Source organism: Talpa occidentalis, unplaced genomic scaffold (genome assembly GCF_014898055.3).
Source record: "Talpa occidentalis isolate TD23 unplaced genomic scaffold, MPIMG_talOcc4v2.1 talOcc4.8, whole genome shotgun sequence".
Classification (NCBI taxonomy): domain Eukaryota; kingdom Metazoa; phylum Chordata; class Mammalia; order Eulipotyphla; family Talpidae; genus Talpa; species Talpa occidentalis.
Window position 1 is genome coordinate 43,324,526 of NW_023605194.1, and position 17,304 is coordinate 43,341,829.

The following is a 17,304-nucleotide window of genomic DNA, read 5'->3' on the forward strand; positions in this document are numbered from 1 at the left end:
TCTGCTAAGTTTTCAGGAGGTAAAACCTAGAGTAAGACAATGCTCTGGAAGGACCACCCAGAATAACCTAGAATGCTTCTTAATTGTTTCCTCAGTGATTCAAGTGTGGAGAGGGGCTAGTAAGGGGGCTAATCAGTTGAGGACAAAGCAAGTCAGGAGACCACTTGGGCCAATCACCCCTTCTCTCTGCCTCAGTTCCCCCAGCTGAAAGAGGGGAGTGAAAACATCTGTGTTGGGGTTGTTGAGAAGTTCAGATTCACCTGTGAAGGTGCTTTTTGCAAAAAGCACCCCATTTCTGTAAGCAATGGTTGCCACCTTGATATGGTGGGAGGGGAAGCCAGCAAGACAACCCCCTAGAAGGAATCTTGGGAAGGAAGTTCAGGGCAGTGAAATGAAGCTGGCCTGGAGTGGCTGGGAATTTCTGGTGTGCTGGCTCTTCTCAGCAGCGATCAGGGCCGTGGGGCCCAAGCAAGCTGACTACAGACTTCTAGAGGCTCCTCTCCCTAGAGAGATCAGACCCTCAGCTGGTGCTGCCCTTCCCTCTCAAGCTGTACAGGGCCCGGAGCGGGGCCAAGAAGGATGCGTCAAGGGTGTAATAAACATCTTATTGACTGGTAAGCAGAGTTCTCAGAGCTTGGAGTGCGACCTTCCGGCAATTATGCCCTCCACCGGGCAGCCCAAGGCCCCCTCCCGCTCTCTGGAAGCTGGGGTCTGGCTCACCCCTTCTCCTCCAGATTTTGCTGACCGGCAGACAAGATCCTGGAGGGTACATAGGGGTTCCTGATCTTCTCCCCACATGCCCCGGTGAATGCACATTCCCTCTGACCAATCCTTAGAATGGCACTGGCTGGGGAGAGGGGCTGACTGATGCTGGCTCTGGGAAAGCCCCGTTCTGTCCATGCATCAACAGCTCTTTATTGAGCAGAATGCCATGGGTGGGGGATGCTGCATTTTTCAAAGCGGGTCCAAGTCTTTCACTCACCATACAATTTATCCACAAGTCCCTGAGCAGCCAGCACTCACTGGGACATCCAGGGAGATCACTGCGAATAAGACCTGGTGCCAGGAAGGAGTATGATTAAGATGAGGATCCTAACTAGTGTAGGCTGTGTGAGCTAAGATAGTAAGGTAGATCACTTCACTTCCCTGAGCCCCACTTTGGTCCTCTAAGACTCTCCTTCCAGAGGTATTCCTAGGACTAAATGGATGGGTGCCAAGTGGCCAATGTGGGCATGAGAGCAGGCCCAAAGTAGGCTCTGGGACTCAGTGGGCCTATAACGTAGCTGGCATTCAGATGGAGTGTATGTGGATGGGACCCTCCCAGGTTAAGGTGACTACAAATACAGCAGCCACCTGAGTGTCTTCTACAGTGCCTTAGCTCTGTATAGAATGGAGGTGTGTGTGTGTGTGCGCGTGTGCGTGTGTATTGCAAAGGGCTGGAAAAGGAGGGTCCAAGGGCTATCTGATACCCAGGGAACAACCTGCAGGCCCTGTAGGTAAATAAGTAAAATCATACTCCACATTGTGCCAGGCCCTTTGCACACACATACAAGCTAATCGTGACATTGGTCCCATCACTTTTTTGTGAGGAGAGTGGTATATAACTCATTACCCTCCATTTTACAGAAGAGGAAATCAAGCCTCAGAGGGTTGAAGAAAAGTGCACAGGACTACATGGAGCCAAGTCACCTTTCAAAACAGGGTAGGGATGGCACTCTTGGGTTCCTGCCACTCTCCACCTTCCTTGGGGGCAGCTCAGGGAATCTGGCCCCCACCCTACATAGGGCTCACTGCATAGATCTACAAGTAGAGTGGAGAGGGGCAACTGCCGAAGAAACAGAATATATTCAAAAGGCCATTAAAAGAGAATGAGAAGAGAGGGCTGGGACTGACTGAGTTTTAAATCTACTTCTTTCTTAGATGAAAGGTAGCATCCTATAGATTCTAGTCTGTGCTTTGCTTCTTGTCAAGATGTCCCAGGAATCTCTCCATCAGTTTTTGGAGAGTTTCATCTTTTTCATAGCTGCATAGTACTCCAGTACAGGCGTATGCTGTCATTTATTCAACTCTTCTGTGGGGCATTCAGGTGGTTTCCAAACTTTTGCAATTATAAACAATGTTGCAATGAATCACCAGGGCATATGTGCTTTTGTACTGATAAAGATGTATTTTATAGGAAGATTTCTAGAGGTAGGATTGTTGGGTCAAAAAATTAAGGGTGTAGGTACTTTTGTTAGGTATCACCAAATTATTTATCCCAAGGACTGTACCAATCTGCTTTCTACCCACAGTATCTGAAAATGCTGTTTCTCACAGCTTCCCAACAGAATCTCTGATCAAAATCTTTATTTTTTAGTCTTATAGGTAAGAGGTTATATCTTAGAATTGTCTTGATTTGTATTTTTTAGAATTAGGAGTTTTAACATTTTTTTTTTTGTTTGAGGGTCACTGTCATATTTTATTTTGTGCATAGTTTATTCAAATATGTTTTCCACTTTTAAAAAATCAGGTTTTTAATCCCTTACCCCTCAATATTTCAGAGTACTTTGTCTATTAGAGATATTAGTTCTTTGTCTGTGGTCTATGTTATAAACATTTTCTCCCACTTTGTAAAATATTTCGTCTTTTGACTTTCCTTAGGGTGCTTTATTGTCTATTTTTTAAAAAATTATGCAAAAAAATAATCATGATAACATCTTTCCCTACCCCAATGTTAAAAGGAACTCATCCAGGGGAGTCTTCATCTCCTGCTTACACAGTATTGATATTTACATCAATACTGCGCAATACATTGATGTTTACAAAAACCCATTGATGTTTACAAAAACCCCTTGGAGTTTTTCTGCATGATGTGAAACTTTATCTTTTTCCAAATGGCTACCCACTTGTCCCCCCACCATTTATTAAAAAGTCTGTGTTTATTGCAGTGATTGAAGACATCACCTTTGCCAAATACATTTTCATATGCATTCGGGCCTAACTCAGTACTCTGTCTTATCTTCAACTGATCTATCTGCCAATTAATGCACCAATACCACATTGTTTTAATTATAGAGGCATTATAGTTGTGTTTCAATGTCTGGTAGGGATAGTTTTACTTCTCTACGCATTCTTCTGCCTCTAATTGAGGTCTCTTGTTTAGTCACTTTGGCTAATACTCCTAGCACAGTGTTGAGTTAATGTGAGGTTAGGTAGGTGTCTATGCTTTATTCCTGAACTTTAATGGAAATACTTGACATTTCCTCCTTAAATAAACACTAGCTTTAGGACTAGGCTTTATATATTTTATGATACTAAAAAGGTATGCTTTAATTCCTATTTTCTTCAGCGTTTATCCCATGAAAGGGTGATAAATTTTGCCCACGACTTTTTCAGCATTGATAATCATATGGCTTTGTTTATATGGGATATGATATTAATTTGGCATGTTATTAATATTAATGGGTTAATTTTGAACCAAACTTGCACACCTAAAATAAGGCCATTACGTATTATTTGCTTAAAAATAGAATAAAGTGGATATCAATGATGACAGCTACCCTTAATTGAGCTTTGTCCTCTACACACATCATGAACACTATCATGATTCAATCTTCAGACAGTTATGTGGAGCAGTATTATTAGTATTCCTTAGTATTTCCACTTCACAGATGAAAAAACTGAGATGAAAGTGAAGTTGCCTGGCCAACATCACACAGTTACCAAATAAGAGACAGCACTGAATCCTCAGTCAGTGATTCCAAAGGCCTTGTTACAGTGGCACATATTAGGTAGGCAGGATCACTTGGCTGTTACTTAGTAACAGTAAAAATGCTTATTTGATAAGATGTTGGAAGGGGAACAGCTCTCTGTAGAAACTGGGTGGGGGTGGGGTGGGGATGGGGATTCCTGCTCCTATTTCCAGAAGCTTGAGTTGCCTTTCTCAACCCATTCCCATGCGAGCTTTGCAGTGTAAAGGTGTGAGGGGCAGGAGAGTGCTGTCAGCAAGCGGTCTGCAGGTGCCCCTGGAGTCTGCAAGGTAAGGCAGATCTTCCTCCCACGGCTCCCAGCTCCACTCTGTCCTGGCATTTATGGCTCAGGCTCCTGACGGTGTGGGAGCAACTTGGAGAACAGAGACTGACCCCGGGAGGTGGTGGGCTGTGAGGGAACTCACAGTGCAGAGGAGAAAACCCTACCCCTCCATTCCCGTTGGTCCGCATGCCCCGTTTTCTAAGAACGGGCAGTCAGCTGAGGGATTATGTAACTTCTGGTGGGCATGGCAGATGGTGTGCTGGCTTGGACACATCAACCTAGCACCGATACTAACCTTCCCTGACGTGGCACCCCAGCCTCCTGTGCTCTGGGGTGTGGAGCACTGAGAGGGATGGAAGCGACCCAAACGCTTGTCATCTAGCTCAATAGCTGTGGCCAGCCAGGCCACAGGGAGAAGGCAGGACCCACCCACCAGCAGAGGCCCCAGCCCTGGCCTCCCTGCCCCATGGCTCTCAGACGCCAGAGCTCATTGCACAGGAGGCTGCCTGGCTCCTTCCACCTCAGATTAGCAGCCTCTGGAGTTTGGAGCACAGTTTCCAAAGCACCTCTCTGGGTGTTACCATCTGGGAGATGTTACCATCTTCTTTGGTCCTGCCAGGCATTCAGTTTTTTTTATTCCTTTTGCTCATGAGTAAACTGAGGCTCAAAGAGGGTGAGTGATTTGCTCAACACCCTCAACAGAATTGAAGCTTCTAGACTCCGAGTCCAGTCCTCTTTCCAAAAGCGTGTGAGCCGCAGTAGGTCACCACGTCACCCAGTGGGCCATTCTGAAACGTATGTCTAATATTCCCCACGTCAGGATGGGAGTGTTAAAAAGGAAGAGGGGGCGTAACCTGCGATTTGTGGATGATTTCCTTCCAAGCAGAAAGAAGAGGAAACTTATCTTAATTGACTGTGCTCCATCTCATCTGATCTCCCTAACAACCAGTTAGGGCCCCCATTTTACAGTGAGGAGATGTAGGCTCGGGGAATTGCAGTCAGCGATGAAGCCAGGACTTGAGCTCAGTTCTGTGATTCTAGGGTGGAACCTTTTCATTTGGACAGATAAGGGCACTGAAGCCCAGAGAGGGAAAAGCACACAACAGATTAGCTGCATGGCTGGGATCAGAATCCAGGCTTCCTATTCTTCAGCTTGGAGTTCTCTCTGTTATAGTCTCTCTCTCTCTGTCTTCTCCTCCTCCTCCTCCTCCTCCTCTGTGTGTGTGTGTGAATACAGAAGTGGGGTGCATCAGTAGGAAAATGTGGCTCAGATCAGATTTGTGGCAGGGGTCCTATGTCCAGCCCCACCTGTCTTGGACTGCCTGACAGGAATTCCAGATCAGCCTGGGGTAGGGGCTCCCAGCAAGAGCCAGCAGGTGCCTAGCTGTGGGTGGTAGCTGGGCTAGGTATACTGCTGCCTCAGCCATGGGCCTGGGGGTGTTTAATCTCCCAGGGATGCTCCCTGATGGTTAATAATAGATGTAGAGCCAGGAAAGCCTGGCTCAGTTTATAGACCCAGCAGCCAAAACTGCTCCCCTGCACCAAACCCAGATTCTGCCAAGCTGGTGGCAGTTGCTATGGAGGGCTGAGGCTTGTGGTCAGACCCTGTCCATGAGTGTTCAGCTATTCCTGCTCCTAGGCCTCGGAGTCAGTGTTCATGAATAGGCACTCTTGGGTCACTAGAAGGTAAAGTGGAGGGAAATCATCAGTGGGCTGGGGATACAAAGGATAAACATTTTGAATGGGCCTTGACTAACCTTGCTTTGTGAAGGCCACCTTGCAGATAAGCACACAGTGTACCAGTCCACAGGAAGCCTGCCAGCGTGTTTCTCCACACAAAGGGGCTGAGGGCACTTGACCACAGTAATTGGTTAATTCTTTGTGGCTCCACGGAACTTAATGAATAAACTCTTTTCTGACCCCTGAAGACTTGCCTTCCATCATGCCTGGTACATAGTAAATGATAAAAGAAAGGAAGCAGGAGTGAATGACGGGGGAGAGGTAGGCAAACAGGAGTGGGAGAGTCACAAAGCAACAGGAATCTTCCAATTCTTTGGCTACTCATCCACAGCAGCAAGCCCAAGACACAGCAGGGACCGAGCCATAGCAACCTCTTGGGTGAGTGAGGCCAGACTATGAGCTCCCCATTCACCCATTCTTCAAGTCTTTATGGAGCACCTGCTGAGTGCCAGGAACTGTGCTGGGCATCAGGAACAGCGAGTGAGTAAAGTCAGACAAGTCAGACCCAGTATCTCCAGTCACCCAGTGTCACAGTTTGCTCTTCATGATCGAGTTGTTTCCACCCACTGACCCTGCTTCCCCACCAGGGCCCTGGCTCTGCGACAAGGAAAAGCATGCCAGGCTGCCTCATGCCATGAACCCCAACTCAGACCACTGCTCCCTCTGTCTCTGAGTATCACTCTGCCCTGCAGTACCAACAATGACTAAAGGTGGGGTGGGGGAGGGGACCAGGAACAATTTTCCTGGAATTTCTGATTCAACTTCTTGTTAGGTCCGCATCCTCCATGGGTGCCCAGGTCCCAGGCTGGGCAGGCGGGCGCCTCTGATCACATTACAAGAGCTGCTTTCCATCGGCTCTGTCTCCTGACGCCAGTAATGCCTCCAGACGCCACTTGGAGCCTTCTGGGGGTTGCAGGCTCCTGGGTGATCTCAGCAAAAGACATTTCTTCCAGACCTGGAGGATTCACCAGCTCAGGTGAGCACCAGGGGCCAGAAAAGGCAGCCTTCCTCTTTCTGCCCCTCTGCCTGGCTCTCAGGTCAAACCGGAAGCTGCTACCAGGGATTCTGGGCCCTGCTCTCCTGCCCAGAGGTATACAGGAAGAAAAGCAAGACCCAGCCCCAGCCAGGGCTTGGGGAGGCGGGGCGGGGGTGGGGGGGAGAGGCAGGAAGGAAAGAAGGCAAAGGAAATCAATGGAGCACATACTCTGTGCCAGGATCGCATGCATGGTCTCATATTACATCACTGCCTGGCGATCCCTAACAGATGGGGACACTGAGGTTCAGAGGTCGAGCCACCTGGCTCAGGTATTTAGTAAGATTAAAATCCTTTTAATTCCAAAGACTTGGCTCTTTCTATTGTACTAAGAAAGGACCTCTGGTCTGAGAAGCCTTGCTTTACTAAGTGATCAGATATGAGTCACTGGCTGAATTTGGAATTTATTCCCTGGGTGGATGTGCCAGATGTTACCAACCCACACCTTCACATACACTTCCCCTACCAGGAATGCCCTCTCTGTTTATCCAAACTCTGCTCATCCTTTAAAGGCCAACTAAGTAGCATCCTTTCCTCCTCCAAGAAGGCTTCCCTCACCAGCCACCCAGGTCCATAGGAGACGTCTCTCAACTCATAAGCAGTTTCTGTCATTAAACTCGTACTTGGTACTGCTGATGATGCTGATGATGACAGTGAATGTTACTGAGCTCTTTAAAATATGCAAACACACATATGCATTGAGAATGAGACATATGCATTATCTCATTCATCTCTACTACAATCTGATGAGAACTGACGCTAATACTGCTCCAGGAAACTAAAGCTCAGAGAGGGCGGACAACCTGCTTGAGGTCACACAGTCAGATGGTGGCACAGCTAGGATTCAAAACCAAGTAATCCGCACAGCCTGCTCTCCAAGCACCAAGCAAAATCCCTCCCAGGACACACACATCTTTGGCTCATCCTTGAAGGGGCTCCTCTCTGTTGCTCCATCACATATTCCTCTCACAGCCCAGAGTCACGGGTCCCGCATAATGATTATGTTTCAAGAAGTGACACAAAGCCTATCATTTCAAGGGTTAGGCCTATGCTTTGCCCACTTTGACTGCAGAGCCCAGTACTTGCTCAGATTGAATGAATGTGTACATAAACCAATTTTTAGGGCTGAAACAATGTTCCAGCACCCAACGAATGGACAGGATTCCTCATACCCCACCCCAAGCTCAGTGCCCCTACAAATGGGAAAAACAAAGCAGTGGATGGCATAGCCAGGCCTGGGCATGTTCCCACCATACCTTCTGTTCCCACCATACCCTCCACAGCTTCCTCTTGAACGTTGGAGAGGTGGGATGGCATGGCAGGGTCGGGGAAGAAGCCCTCTTCTCTTACATGCCAAGGATGTCTCTGACAATGGGATCCTTCTCTACTGCTGGCACTGCTTGGTGCTGGGGCACTTAGTCTCTAAGCCAAGAGATGCTTATGGAGCAGGAAAAAGGGACCAAGGTCCTGGAGGGTGATTTATGACCTCAGAGAGAGAGAGAGAGAGAGAGAGAGAGAGAGAGAGAGAGACCCAGGCCGCATAATGTTCACAAGGGCATTCCAGTCAATATATTGACTTTCTGGAGGGGCCTCTGTAAACACAAGTGGTTCTGAGCCTTGGCTACCTCTGCACCGTGTTGGATGCTGGGGTCTCTTCAGTTAGAACCAGGCGAAAAAAACTCCCTAGTCTTTATCCTTCTACCTTTCCTTCACCCCAAACGGACAGCTGGGAGACCAGCCAGGTTCAGAGAGGAGAAGGTACTTGTTCAAGTTCATATGGCAGAAGAATAGCCACGAGTTGCTGGGCCTCCAGGCCCTGAGCCTCCCTTTTTCTCCCCTGACTTGCACTCCTCTGGAGGAAGAAGGCTTAGGCATTGCAGAGCTCCCTCCTGAAGCACCTGGGTGCTCCCTGGGTGCTCCCGTGTGCCAGGAACTGTGCTATGTGCTTTCTCATATATCATTGATATTGTTTTCAAAATAAGCCAGTGAAAACCATGTTTTATCCTCATTTAATAGATGAGAAACTGAGGCCTAGTGCAGTTAGATGAGTTACGCAAAGCCACAGAGTAAGTGGCATTGCTGGGAGGCTATGTTAACCTCACGATTCTAGCTGGCTATGTAGTATACCCTCTAAACTTGCAGCTGAGGCCCTGAGGAGCAGAGTGTAGAAGGATGGGGTTCCTAAAGTGGTGATGAAAAATGAGCCTTTTCCCTCTAACTGGCTCATGGGAGTGGCTGGGAATTTTGTCCTTCCTTCCTTTTTTTTTTTTTTAAAGATTTATTTATTTATTTATTTATTTATACAAGCACTGGGTACAGTCAGAAGCACAAGAGGGTGAGAGAATTCACCAGAGCCAGAGCGGGGAGCAGAACAGGCAGACTGACGAAGTACACTGCTGAGGAGAGCAGTGGGCGGCAGGAGAGGTCTGCGCGCCATGTGGGACCCTCACCAGCGGCCGGGGATCAAACCGGCGCTGCAGAGGCTATGGGCAGCTTCACAGCCCAGTGCTCAACCACTGTGCCACCGGGGAGGCCCCTGTCCTTCCTTTCTTATCCATACTGTGTTCTTGGCAGGAACATGGCCCAGGTAGAGACATTTACCTCATGCTCTTGCCCCAATATAAACCCTGCAAGTGTTTGAAAGTATTTGCTAGTTCAATCCTTCTTGAAGAACCACAGAAAGAGAATTAAAAAATTAGAAGTCCTTATATGTGAAGCTCCCACCAAAGGACCCAGCCCATAGTCAGAGGTAACTGAGAGGGGCGGTTCCCCCAGGCACACCCTCCAGTTGAGGCTGGCTCACCAAACATTGAGGCCCACTTGAGATAGCAGCTGAGGCACTGACAGGGTCAATTTCCAAGCACAGGAGAGAGATCTGGGGCTGCGTACCCCTGCCCATGTCCCCCAGCCAGCAAGTCCCATCCCATGTTCTCTTAGAAAGACCTGAACAGGAGAGAGTCAAAATCTGGCTCCCATCTATCTCCCTCTCCTGAAAGCCCACGGCTTAGACTCCTGATTCTTTGCAGATATTGGCATCGCCCTCACTTGGCATCTGAGATCTGAATGTCAAAAAATAAGAAATCCTTATCTGTCAAGCTCCCACCAAAGGACCCAGCCCATAGTCAGTCGTATGGTTTTGGACTGGACCTCAGCATTGGCACAGACAGTAATGTCCTTGAGGCCTGGGGCCAGGGTTGCTCTGGCTCTGACACGAGTCCTTGGTCAGCTTCCTAGTAACATCCATTTTTCTGATGGGATTCCTACAAAGATGAAGTGAGATCCCACAAATACGAGGGTTTTATAATCTGAAAAAGTCTATGCACATGGGTGGAGCTGGCACATGCGTTAGGTCTCCTTGCTCCACAGCAACACATCTTCAAGTGCTCCTGGCGTTGGGGATGGCAGGCCTCACCACGGGCACAACTGGGACAGCGGGGGGGATTACCTATGACCAAGAAGGCGGTGAGGACAGTGAGTCCCGGGCTCACATGTATGTCTGTGTTCCTTGTGTCCTCTTTCAATTGCTTCCATGGAGAGCCCCAGCCCCTGCCATGCCCATCTTTGAGTTCTGCCTACCTCTTCTTCAGTGAATTCCAGGAGACCCCACGGCCTCTTGTGGCTCGAGCAGGAGCCTGACGCATTTCAGAAAGCACAACTTCACACCACAGGCCGGTCCCTGGTTTGGGTAAGCTGGGACCTGATTGTAGTAGATCCCAGGGCTCAAGCCCCTGTCCTCCTGAGCCCCTGTCCTCACCCAAGCTCCTGAGCTGGTTTTAGGGCCTATCTGTAGCCAACCTCTAGGCAGGCCTGGCCCATCTGCCCTCCTTAGAGGAAGCTAACTTCTGCCCTTCTACTCCAGAACCTGGCACTTAGATCAAATCCTGCCCACAACCCCCAATCAGGGCAAAAGGAGGTCTCCTTAGTGTGGAAAAGCAAATGCCCTGGGGCCCACCCCCAAGAGGCATCCCCCACAAAATGCAATGGATGGAGTTTCTCTTGGCTGGTGGTGACTCACTATCCCCACACTACACATACCTATTTATACACAAACACACCATAGCCTCACCCACATGCACACTGTACAGCCCCCCCACACCCAAACATACACATAGCCATCTGTATCGCGTATCACTGCCATATACAAAAGCACAGCTGTCCTCAGCACACACACACAGTTCCCCTACACACAGCCTCTGCACACTTCACCTCCACACCTGACACCCTAACCCAACACATCTACCCCACCCGTCCCAACGCACTCTCACCTCTGCCCCACCTCCTTAATATACATTCTCTCTCTCTCTCTCTCTCTCTCTCTCACACACACACACACACACACACACACACACTCCTTAATACACATTCTCACACCCACAGCTTGCCTTCCTAGAGAAATGAGCGGGGAAATTGTGAGGCGCTGGGGGCAGCCTGTTCCGGGAGGTGAGAAGGAAGGAGGCTCGGCAGCGGCTGGCTTGGCTGTGGCAGTAGAGCTCCCAGGGATCCAGCAGACTCATTTAGCTCTGCAGGGGAGGGGAGTGGCGAGGGGGTCTAGGGGATCCGCTGAAGAAGGCGGGGAGGAGCAGGCTGCACTGAGGTGCGGTGTGGAACAACCCCCAGGTAACTGCTAGGCAGACCCAGCAAGCTGTGGAGATGCTAATCAGGCCCTCCCACCGCCAGGGTGAATTCAGGAGCTTCCAGCAACCCAGTGCTTTTGGAGAGAAGGAAGAGGAAACCAAAGGGGTGGGGGGGGGGCGGCAGGGAGGCGGCGTATCTACGCCTGCACTTCAGCAAATGTTTTCACTGCCATCAGCATCGCCAAAGCCGCTGATTGGAGAAAAAGGGGTACCACTGGGATCAGTAGCTTGGCCTCGTGGGTGCAGCGGCTGGGGCAATGCCAGGCAGGAGTTCGAATCCTGAGCGCCACCCAACTCACACGGAGGAGCCATGACCAGGTCCCAGAGGCCGGACTTCCCCAAAAAGGCCAGGAGGAGAGGCTCACCCAAATGTGTCTGGTGGGGAGACATTCTCAAGTCACCCCTGGGGCACCTGGCTGAACCCAGGCCCTGAGGAGGAGGAGGTGGCACCACAGCCGCAACTTCATAAGCAAATCAATAGGGTGGAATGCACAGAATCCCTGGGGCACCCTCCCCCCATGCCCTTCCTTGTATTATTCTGACTATGGTTGTTTTAAAAATTTTCCGTAAAAAAGGAGAAATGCACAGAAAGCACTTGTTTGGTTTCATTTTGCCTTCACAGTTTTAGTGACTCCATTTGTGGAAACTGTTTAGGAAGCTGGTGAGAAGGCGGAGGAGTCCAGGAGAAGCCCAGCTCTGGCTTCAGCTGCCCCTGGCTCCTCTCTCCCCCTGGGGGCCAGCAGCCCAGACAACGCCTTCTCTCTGCTCTTCAGCTCCTCAGCCACAGCCCCAAGCCGCTAAGTCCCAAGTGCTGTCCTATGACCTGTTCTCCCCCTTTTTCTACAGGCCTTGGTGGGTTCTAAGTTGTCTCCTTTCCACGCAAGCCTACCTCTGCGGTTCAAAAGATCACTGGGTGAGCCGGCAGTTACAGACTGCTGTTGCCAGCAGACGCTGGGGGAGGCCATTCAAAATCACTACCCTTGTTCTCTAAGCACTTGGAATCGAAGGAGCCCTGCTCCTCCAGCCTCAAATCAAAATCTGGCAGCCCACACCACCCCCAAAGTCTTAGGCAGCACACACACTCCTCGGAAGACATTAGTGGGGAAGGGAAGGGAGGTGGAGACAGACCTCTTCTTTCCTGATGGCCAGAAATAGGGTCATTCATCTATCTTCAGTGCAGGAGAAACCCAACAATGAAGTAGATGGGGAGGAGCTGGCCCTCGAAGCTTCAAAGTAAAAAGCAAATATTATATATATTCTGACCCAACTACACGTCTGAGCGTAGAACTCTGAAATGGTAGCGATTTGCCCTGCAGGCTAAGGGAGCTTGGCTTATGATTTATCCCAGCTGGGGAAACCTGGGACAATTACTGAGAAGCTCAAGGCTGGGGATCAGGGTTGGGGCTGCCTTTGGGCATTTACCCATTCTCAGGACCTGACCTCTAACCTTTGGTCCTGCCATGTCATCCACCTCTCCTGGTTCCATGGTCCCAATATCTTCCACCCATCCTGTTACATGTCCTAGTCAAACCTGATACCAAACCAACCTTATCTTTAGCTTCCTGCCTTAGGCGGTGCCTTGATTTCAGATTCTCAATCATAGACCCAAGGTGGCCAGTCTGCAGCCCTACGGGAACTAAGGAGTCAGGATTAGACTGAAGTCTGCCAGGCCTAAGTTCAAGTCCCAGCTCTTCCCTCAGTTCCCTTTTTTCTGCTGTTGTCAAAGATTTATTTATGCACACAAGAAGTGGGGTACAGGCCAGGGTAGTGGGGAGGGAAGGGGAGTTAGAGGATTCACTAGAGACAGAGTGGGGAGAGGAACAGGCGGACTGACTGAAATACACTGCTGAGGGGAGCAGCAGTGAGAGAGGGGAGGGCTGCTGTGCCAGGTGGGTCAGCTCCCTGGCTGGGGATGGAGCTCCTGCTGCAGTGGCTGCTGATAGCTTCATAGCTACGAATTAACCCCTTGCGCCACCAGGGAGGCCCTCAGTCCCAATGTAACCTCAGGCAAGCCAGGGCCTGTCCCAAAGCTCTAGAGGTTAAATAAGTGGGTAGGAGAAGAGGGGAATGTTTCTGTCCTACAGAATTCCCAGTTTGGGGAGTGGGGAGACAAGGGAGGAGAGAAAATGACATTCAAAATTCCTTTCCTTCCCTGAAGTGGTACTTTTACTTTAATGAGAAAACTCATTAAGCCACTCTTGAGTTTCCATTTGTTTAAGTGAAATGGGTGTTTGCTATAGTGTAAAGGGAGACGAGGCTGGGTCACCTCAACACCCCCCACCCCACCCACCCACACACAAGACAGAGACACTAAGAAAACTCCGACTCTAATTGCACCTTAAAAAGAAGTGTTATCATGACACCTTGATTCCTTCTCAACAATCCCAGCCAGAGGCCAAGGAAAGAAAGGCTCATTAAAAGCTCCAGGAAAGGCTGAGGGGAGGAGTAGGTGGAGATTCCCAAGCTTTTGAAGTGGCCTGCCTTGGTCCATCACTTGCTGACATCTCTTTCTAAGGTCTGGGGTTTTATGTTCTGGGTTTGATTTCTCCACCATCAAACTTTATGGTTAAAAGAACCCTTGGCACAGTAAATGGAACTCATTCCTATTTCACTGTGGACAAGGGTGGGGGAGGACAGAGAGGAGCCTGCCACGGAGGGGAACTTGTGCATTCCCAGAAATAGCCCTCCTGGGTAAAGACAGCCTCCTCGGCTCCACTTGATATGACAAAGAGGTGGATGGAGTCACAAGGAAGAGTCCAGTGTGGCCTGAATCGACTTGGCTGTTGGACATGAGCCCTGCATACAAGTCTATGATCTGAGGTCAAGAGAAGGCAAGATTTGAAGAGAGGCCAACCCTCAGGCCTTGATTTTCCCAGTAATGAGGGATCCACTGGGAAGACCCGCAGAACATTCTGAAATATGCTCTGTGCCTTGGCGTTAGAGAAAAAGGCTGTGTAGGAGGAAGGGGCATGTTCTCCCTCCTGAAGGCAGTTTCTAAGGGCCGCGCATTCTGGGCAAAGGGAAGGCTGCAGGCAGACCCCACCAGTTGGCCCCTCTCCAGGCTGGTGGGCAGGCAGCTCCTGCTGCGCTAAGTAATGAGCACAATTCCAACACGGGTTCTGCTCGCTAGTGAGAAATCAAAGCCCAGTATTAGAGGCCATTTCTGGCTGGGCACTGTTCATGCCCAAATCCATCAAAGTCCTGGGCCTGGGGCTTCTTCTGGGAAGGTGGGGGCTGGATGCTTTGTTAAGCAGGAACTGCAGACCACCCCCAGCCTCAATGGCTGAGCCCACTTTCAAGCTCCAGAAAACTTGAGGCCAACTAGGCTGGTCCTTCTGCCTACCCAAGCCACCACCCCCAACATCCTCAGTATTTATTTGTGATCCCACTGACTTGCTGGTACAAAAAACAGCTTCCCAAGATGCCACCCTGTCCATATGCCATTCACTGAGACTTCACCCTACCCTTCACCCCCCCCCCAAAAACACCCTCAAACCAGAAACCAGCACTCCAGCACAGCACCTCCCACATCCAATTGCATTCTGTAAAACAAGGTTGGTCATTCAGCAGTCTGCCCCCTCTCCCATCATTACCTTCCAACTTCAAAACACGTCTTTAAATACCAGAGTCTGCCCAAATCATAATTAACTTGGATCAAATGATTGAGTGTCGTAACTTTACAACACAGGGCTAGAAAAAAAACTGGGGGATGTGCTAAAACCAATCCCTCACTCCCTGGTCGTGGGAATCATTAATTCCAGAAAGAGGAGTCTGGTTATGGGGGGTGGGGGGTGGGGGGTGGGGAAGGGGGAGCGGATGTCTACAGTGCAGGGGCAGATGGAAGGGGGAGGCATGCGTCACCTTATCCACTTTCTGCACCGGTCTTCCTGCCCCATTCGCAGCCTCAACTCGGAAAGCTCACGCGCGGCAGGGTGACCCCACCCCTACCCTGCGCGGGGAGCCTGGACCAGCGGCGGGGCCAGCCCACCTGCCGGTTCCGCGGGACTCTCGCCTCCAGGGTGAGCGCCTCATCCCAGGGAAGGCGCAGCCCAGTCAGCAACGACCCGCCCAGCTGCGGACAAGACGCGCGCACATCCACGCCGGAGGGCAGTGGGTGCCGGTGGTGCTGGCGGTGGGTGTGTAGGGAAATTATTTTAAGGGCCCACCTTACGGCATCTCGCTGGGTCCAGAGTGGGAGGGTACAGGGGCGAGCGCGCTTGGTCTGCTTCCAGGACGGGGGAAATGTCAGTGACCCATTTAAAAGAAAACTCGGCAGGATCACTAGGTACTTCATTCCCCTTCCCCCCTCCCCACCGCCCCCCCCCCCAAACAAAGACCGCAGGTTACACGATTTCGGGTAAAGCGGTGTGAGCAGGATCTAGTCCTCCCGCCTACACCGGCCGAAGCCCTCCAACCCTCCCCCGCCAGGCAGAGCGCACCCCGCGCACCCCGCGCACCCCGCGCTCGGGTCTCTCCCTCCCTGCGGTCCGCGGATTCCGGTCGGTGCAGCGCGCTAGAGCCCGGGCGAGCCGGGCCGGGGCTCGGAAGTTGCCGGCGAAAGGCAGCGAGCGCACACCTGGGCCGAGAAGCGACAGTTTGTTGTTGCTGTTGCCGTTTCCTTTCGGAGTCGCAGCCAGGCGCGCGACGAGCCAGGGCCCACGGGGGCGCACCCCCTGGAAGCCTAGCCCCCGGCCCGGACACCCGCTCCAAGGAGCAGCCCCCGCCTCTCCCGGGGGCGCAGGACGCTCGCGGCTGGCTCAGAACACACCCCGTCAGACACCCCCGGTGACAGACCCCGAGCGCGGCCGCGCCATCGCCCCGCGGTGGGGCACAGCGATCTACCTTCTAACTTGGGCACCCCGGCCGCTTTCTCCACGCGCGCCGACGGGCGACCGGCCGCAGCCACTCCGGGCCAGAGTGAGGCGCCAGGGGACCTACCCTCACCCCGCGCCCCCATGCCGGCGCGCTCCTTACCTGCGTGGCTCAGCGTCGGGTCCCAGCAGAGCAGCAGCGCCAGCAGCAGCGCACCCCGCGCTCCGCTCCGCGCCCACATGCTCCCGCGGCCCGGCTCGGGCGCCTCTCCCCCGGGGAGCTCTCCCTGGCCCCAGCCTCGCCGCCGCCGTCTCCGTCTCCGCCGCTTCCTCCTCGCCGTCTTCCCGGGCGCCCGGTCGCGCCAGCCCGTGCCCTCCGTTGGGGCAGAGGCAGCCACGCTGCGCGGAGGGCGGCCGTGCGCTCGGGGCGCTCCCCAGCCGGGCGCCGGCGCGCCCCTCGCTGCGCTCCCCGGGCAGCCGGGCTCCGAGCGCGCCCCGGGCACCAGCGCCCCGGCTCCGAAGTTGCGCGACCCCAGGTGAGTGCACTTGAGGGGCGTCCACAGCAGCCGCGCCGCGCCGTCCGAGCCCCGGAGCGTGCCTCTGCGCCCCGCCGCTGCCCGCGGCCCCGGGGTCCTCGCCGGTCCCCGCCGCCAGCCACAATGCCGCGCGCCGCGGCTCGCCCGCCCGAGCGAGTCCGCGAGCTGAAGGGAACCGCGCGCGGCCTGGGCGGGGCCTGGGTGGGCGGGGGCGGAGCCGCCTGGGGAACCCCGAGGGGAGAACCGACAGCCACCCAGGCGCGGCCTCTGTAGGGCCGGGGACCCGGCAGGGGGGGCCTCGCGAGACGCGGGGCCCAGCGCGTTGGAAAGCCCGGTCCCTGGATTGCAGCTGGAAGCGGAGTCGCCCCGATTTTCCTTTCCAAAAACTAAGGAAGGGTAACTTTGCTCTCTGCTTTGGCGTGACGGTGGCATTTATCTCCTCTGATTAAGCTCAGGAATTCCACTTTTGGCTTTCTGGAGTGTATGCACTCTAGGCCTTCCAGTTATCGGGGTCTTTTGAAAACAAACGAATAATTAAA

At 52.2% G+C, this 17,304-nt stretch overlaps 1 protein-coding gene across 2 annotated transcripts in view; it reads right to left on the minus strand.

Moving 5' to 3' along the window:
- UNC5B (unc-5 netrin receptor B) overlaps positions 1–16,917 on the minus strand; it is an 81,618-nt gene extending 64,701 nt beyond the window's left edge. Inside the window, exon 1 of one of the 2 annotated variants that reach the window (XM_037497236.2) lies at positions 16,393–16,917. In XM_037497236.2, the coding sequence (XP_037353133.1) occupies positions 16,393–16,471 (79 nt within the window). In that variant the 5' untranslated portion in view covers positions 16,472–16,917. The remainder of the gene's footprint in view (positions 1–16,392) is intronic. The other variant, XM_037497238.2, reaches the window with a different exon arrangement.
- Positions 16,918–17,304: the final 387 nt, after the last annotated feature.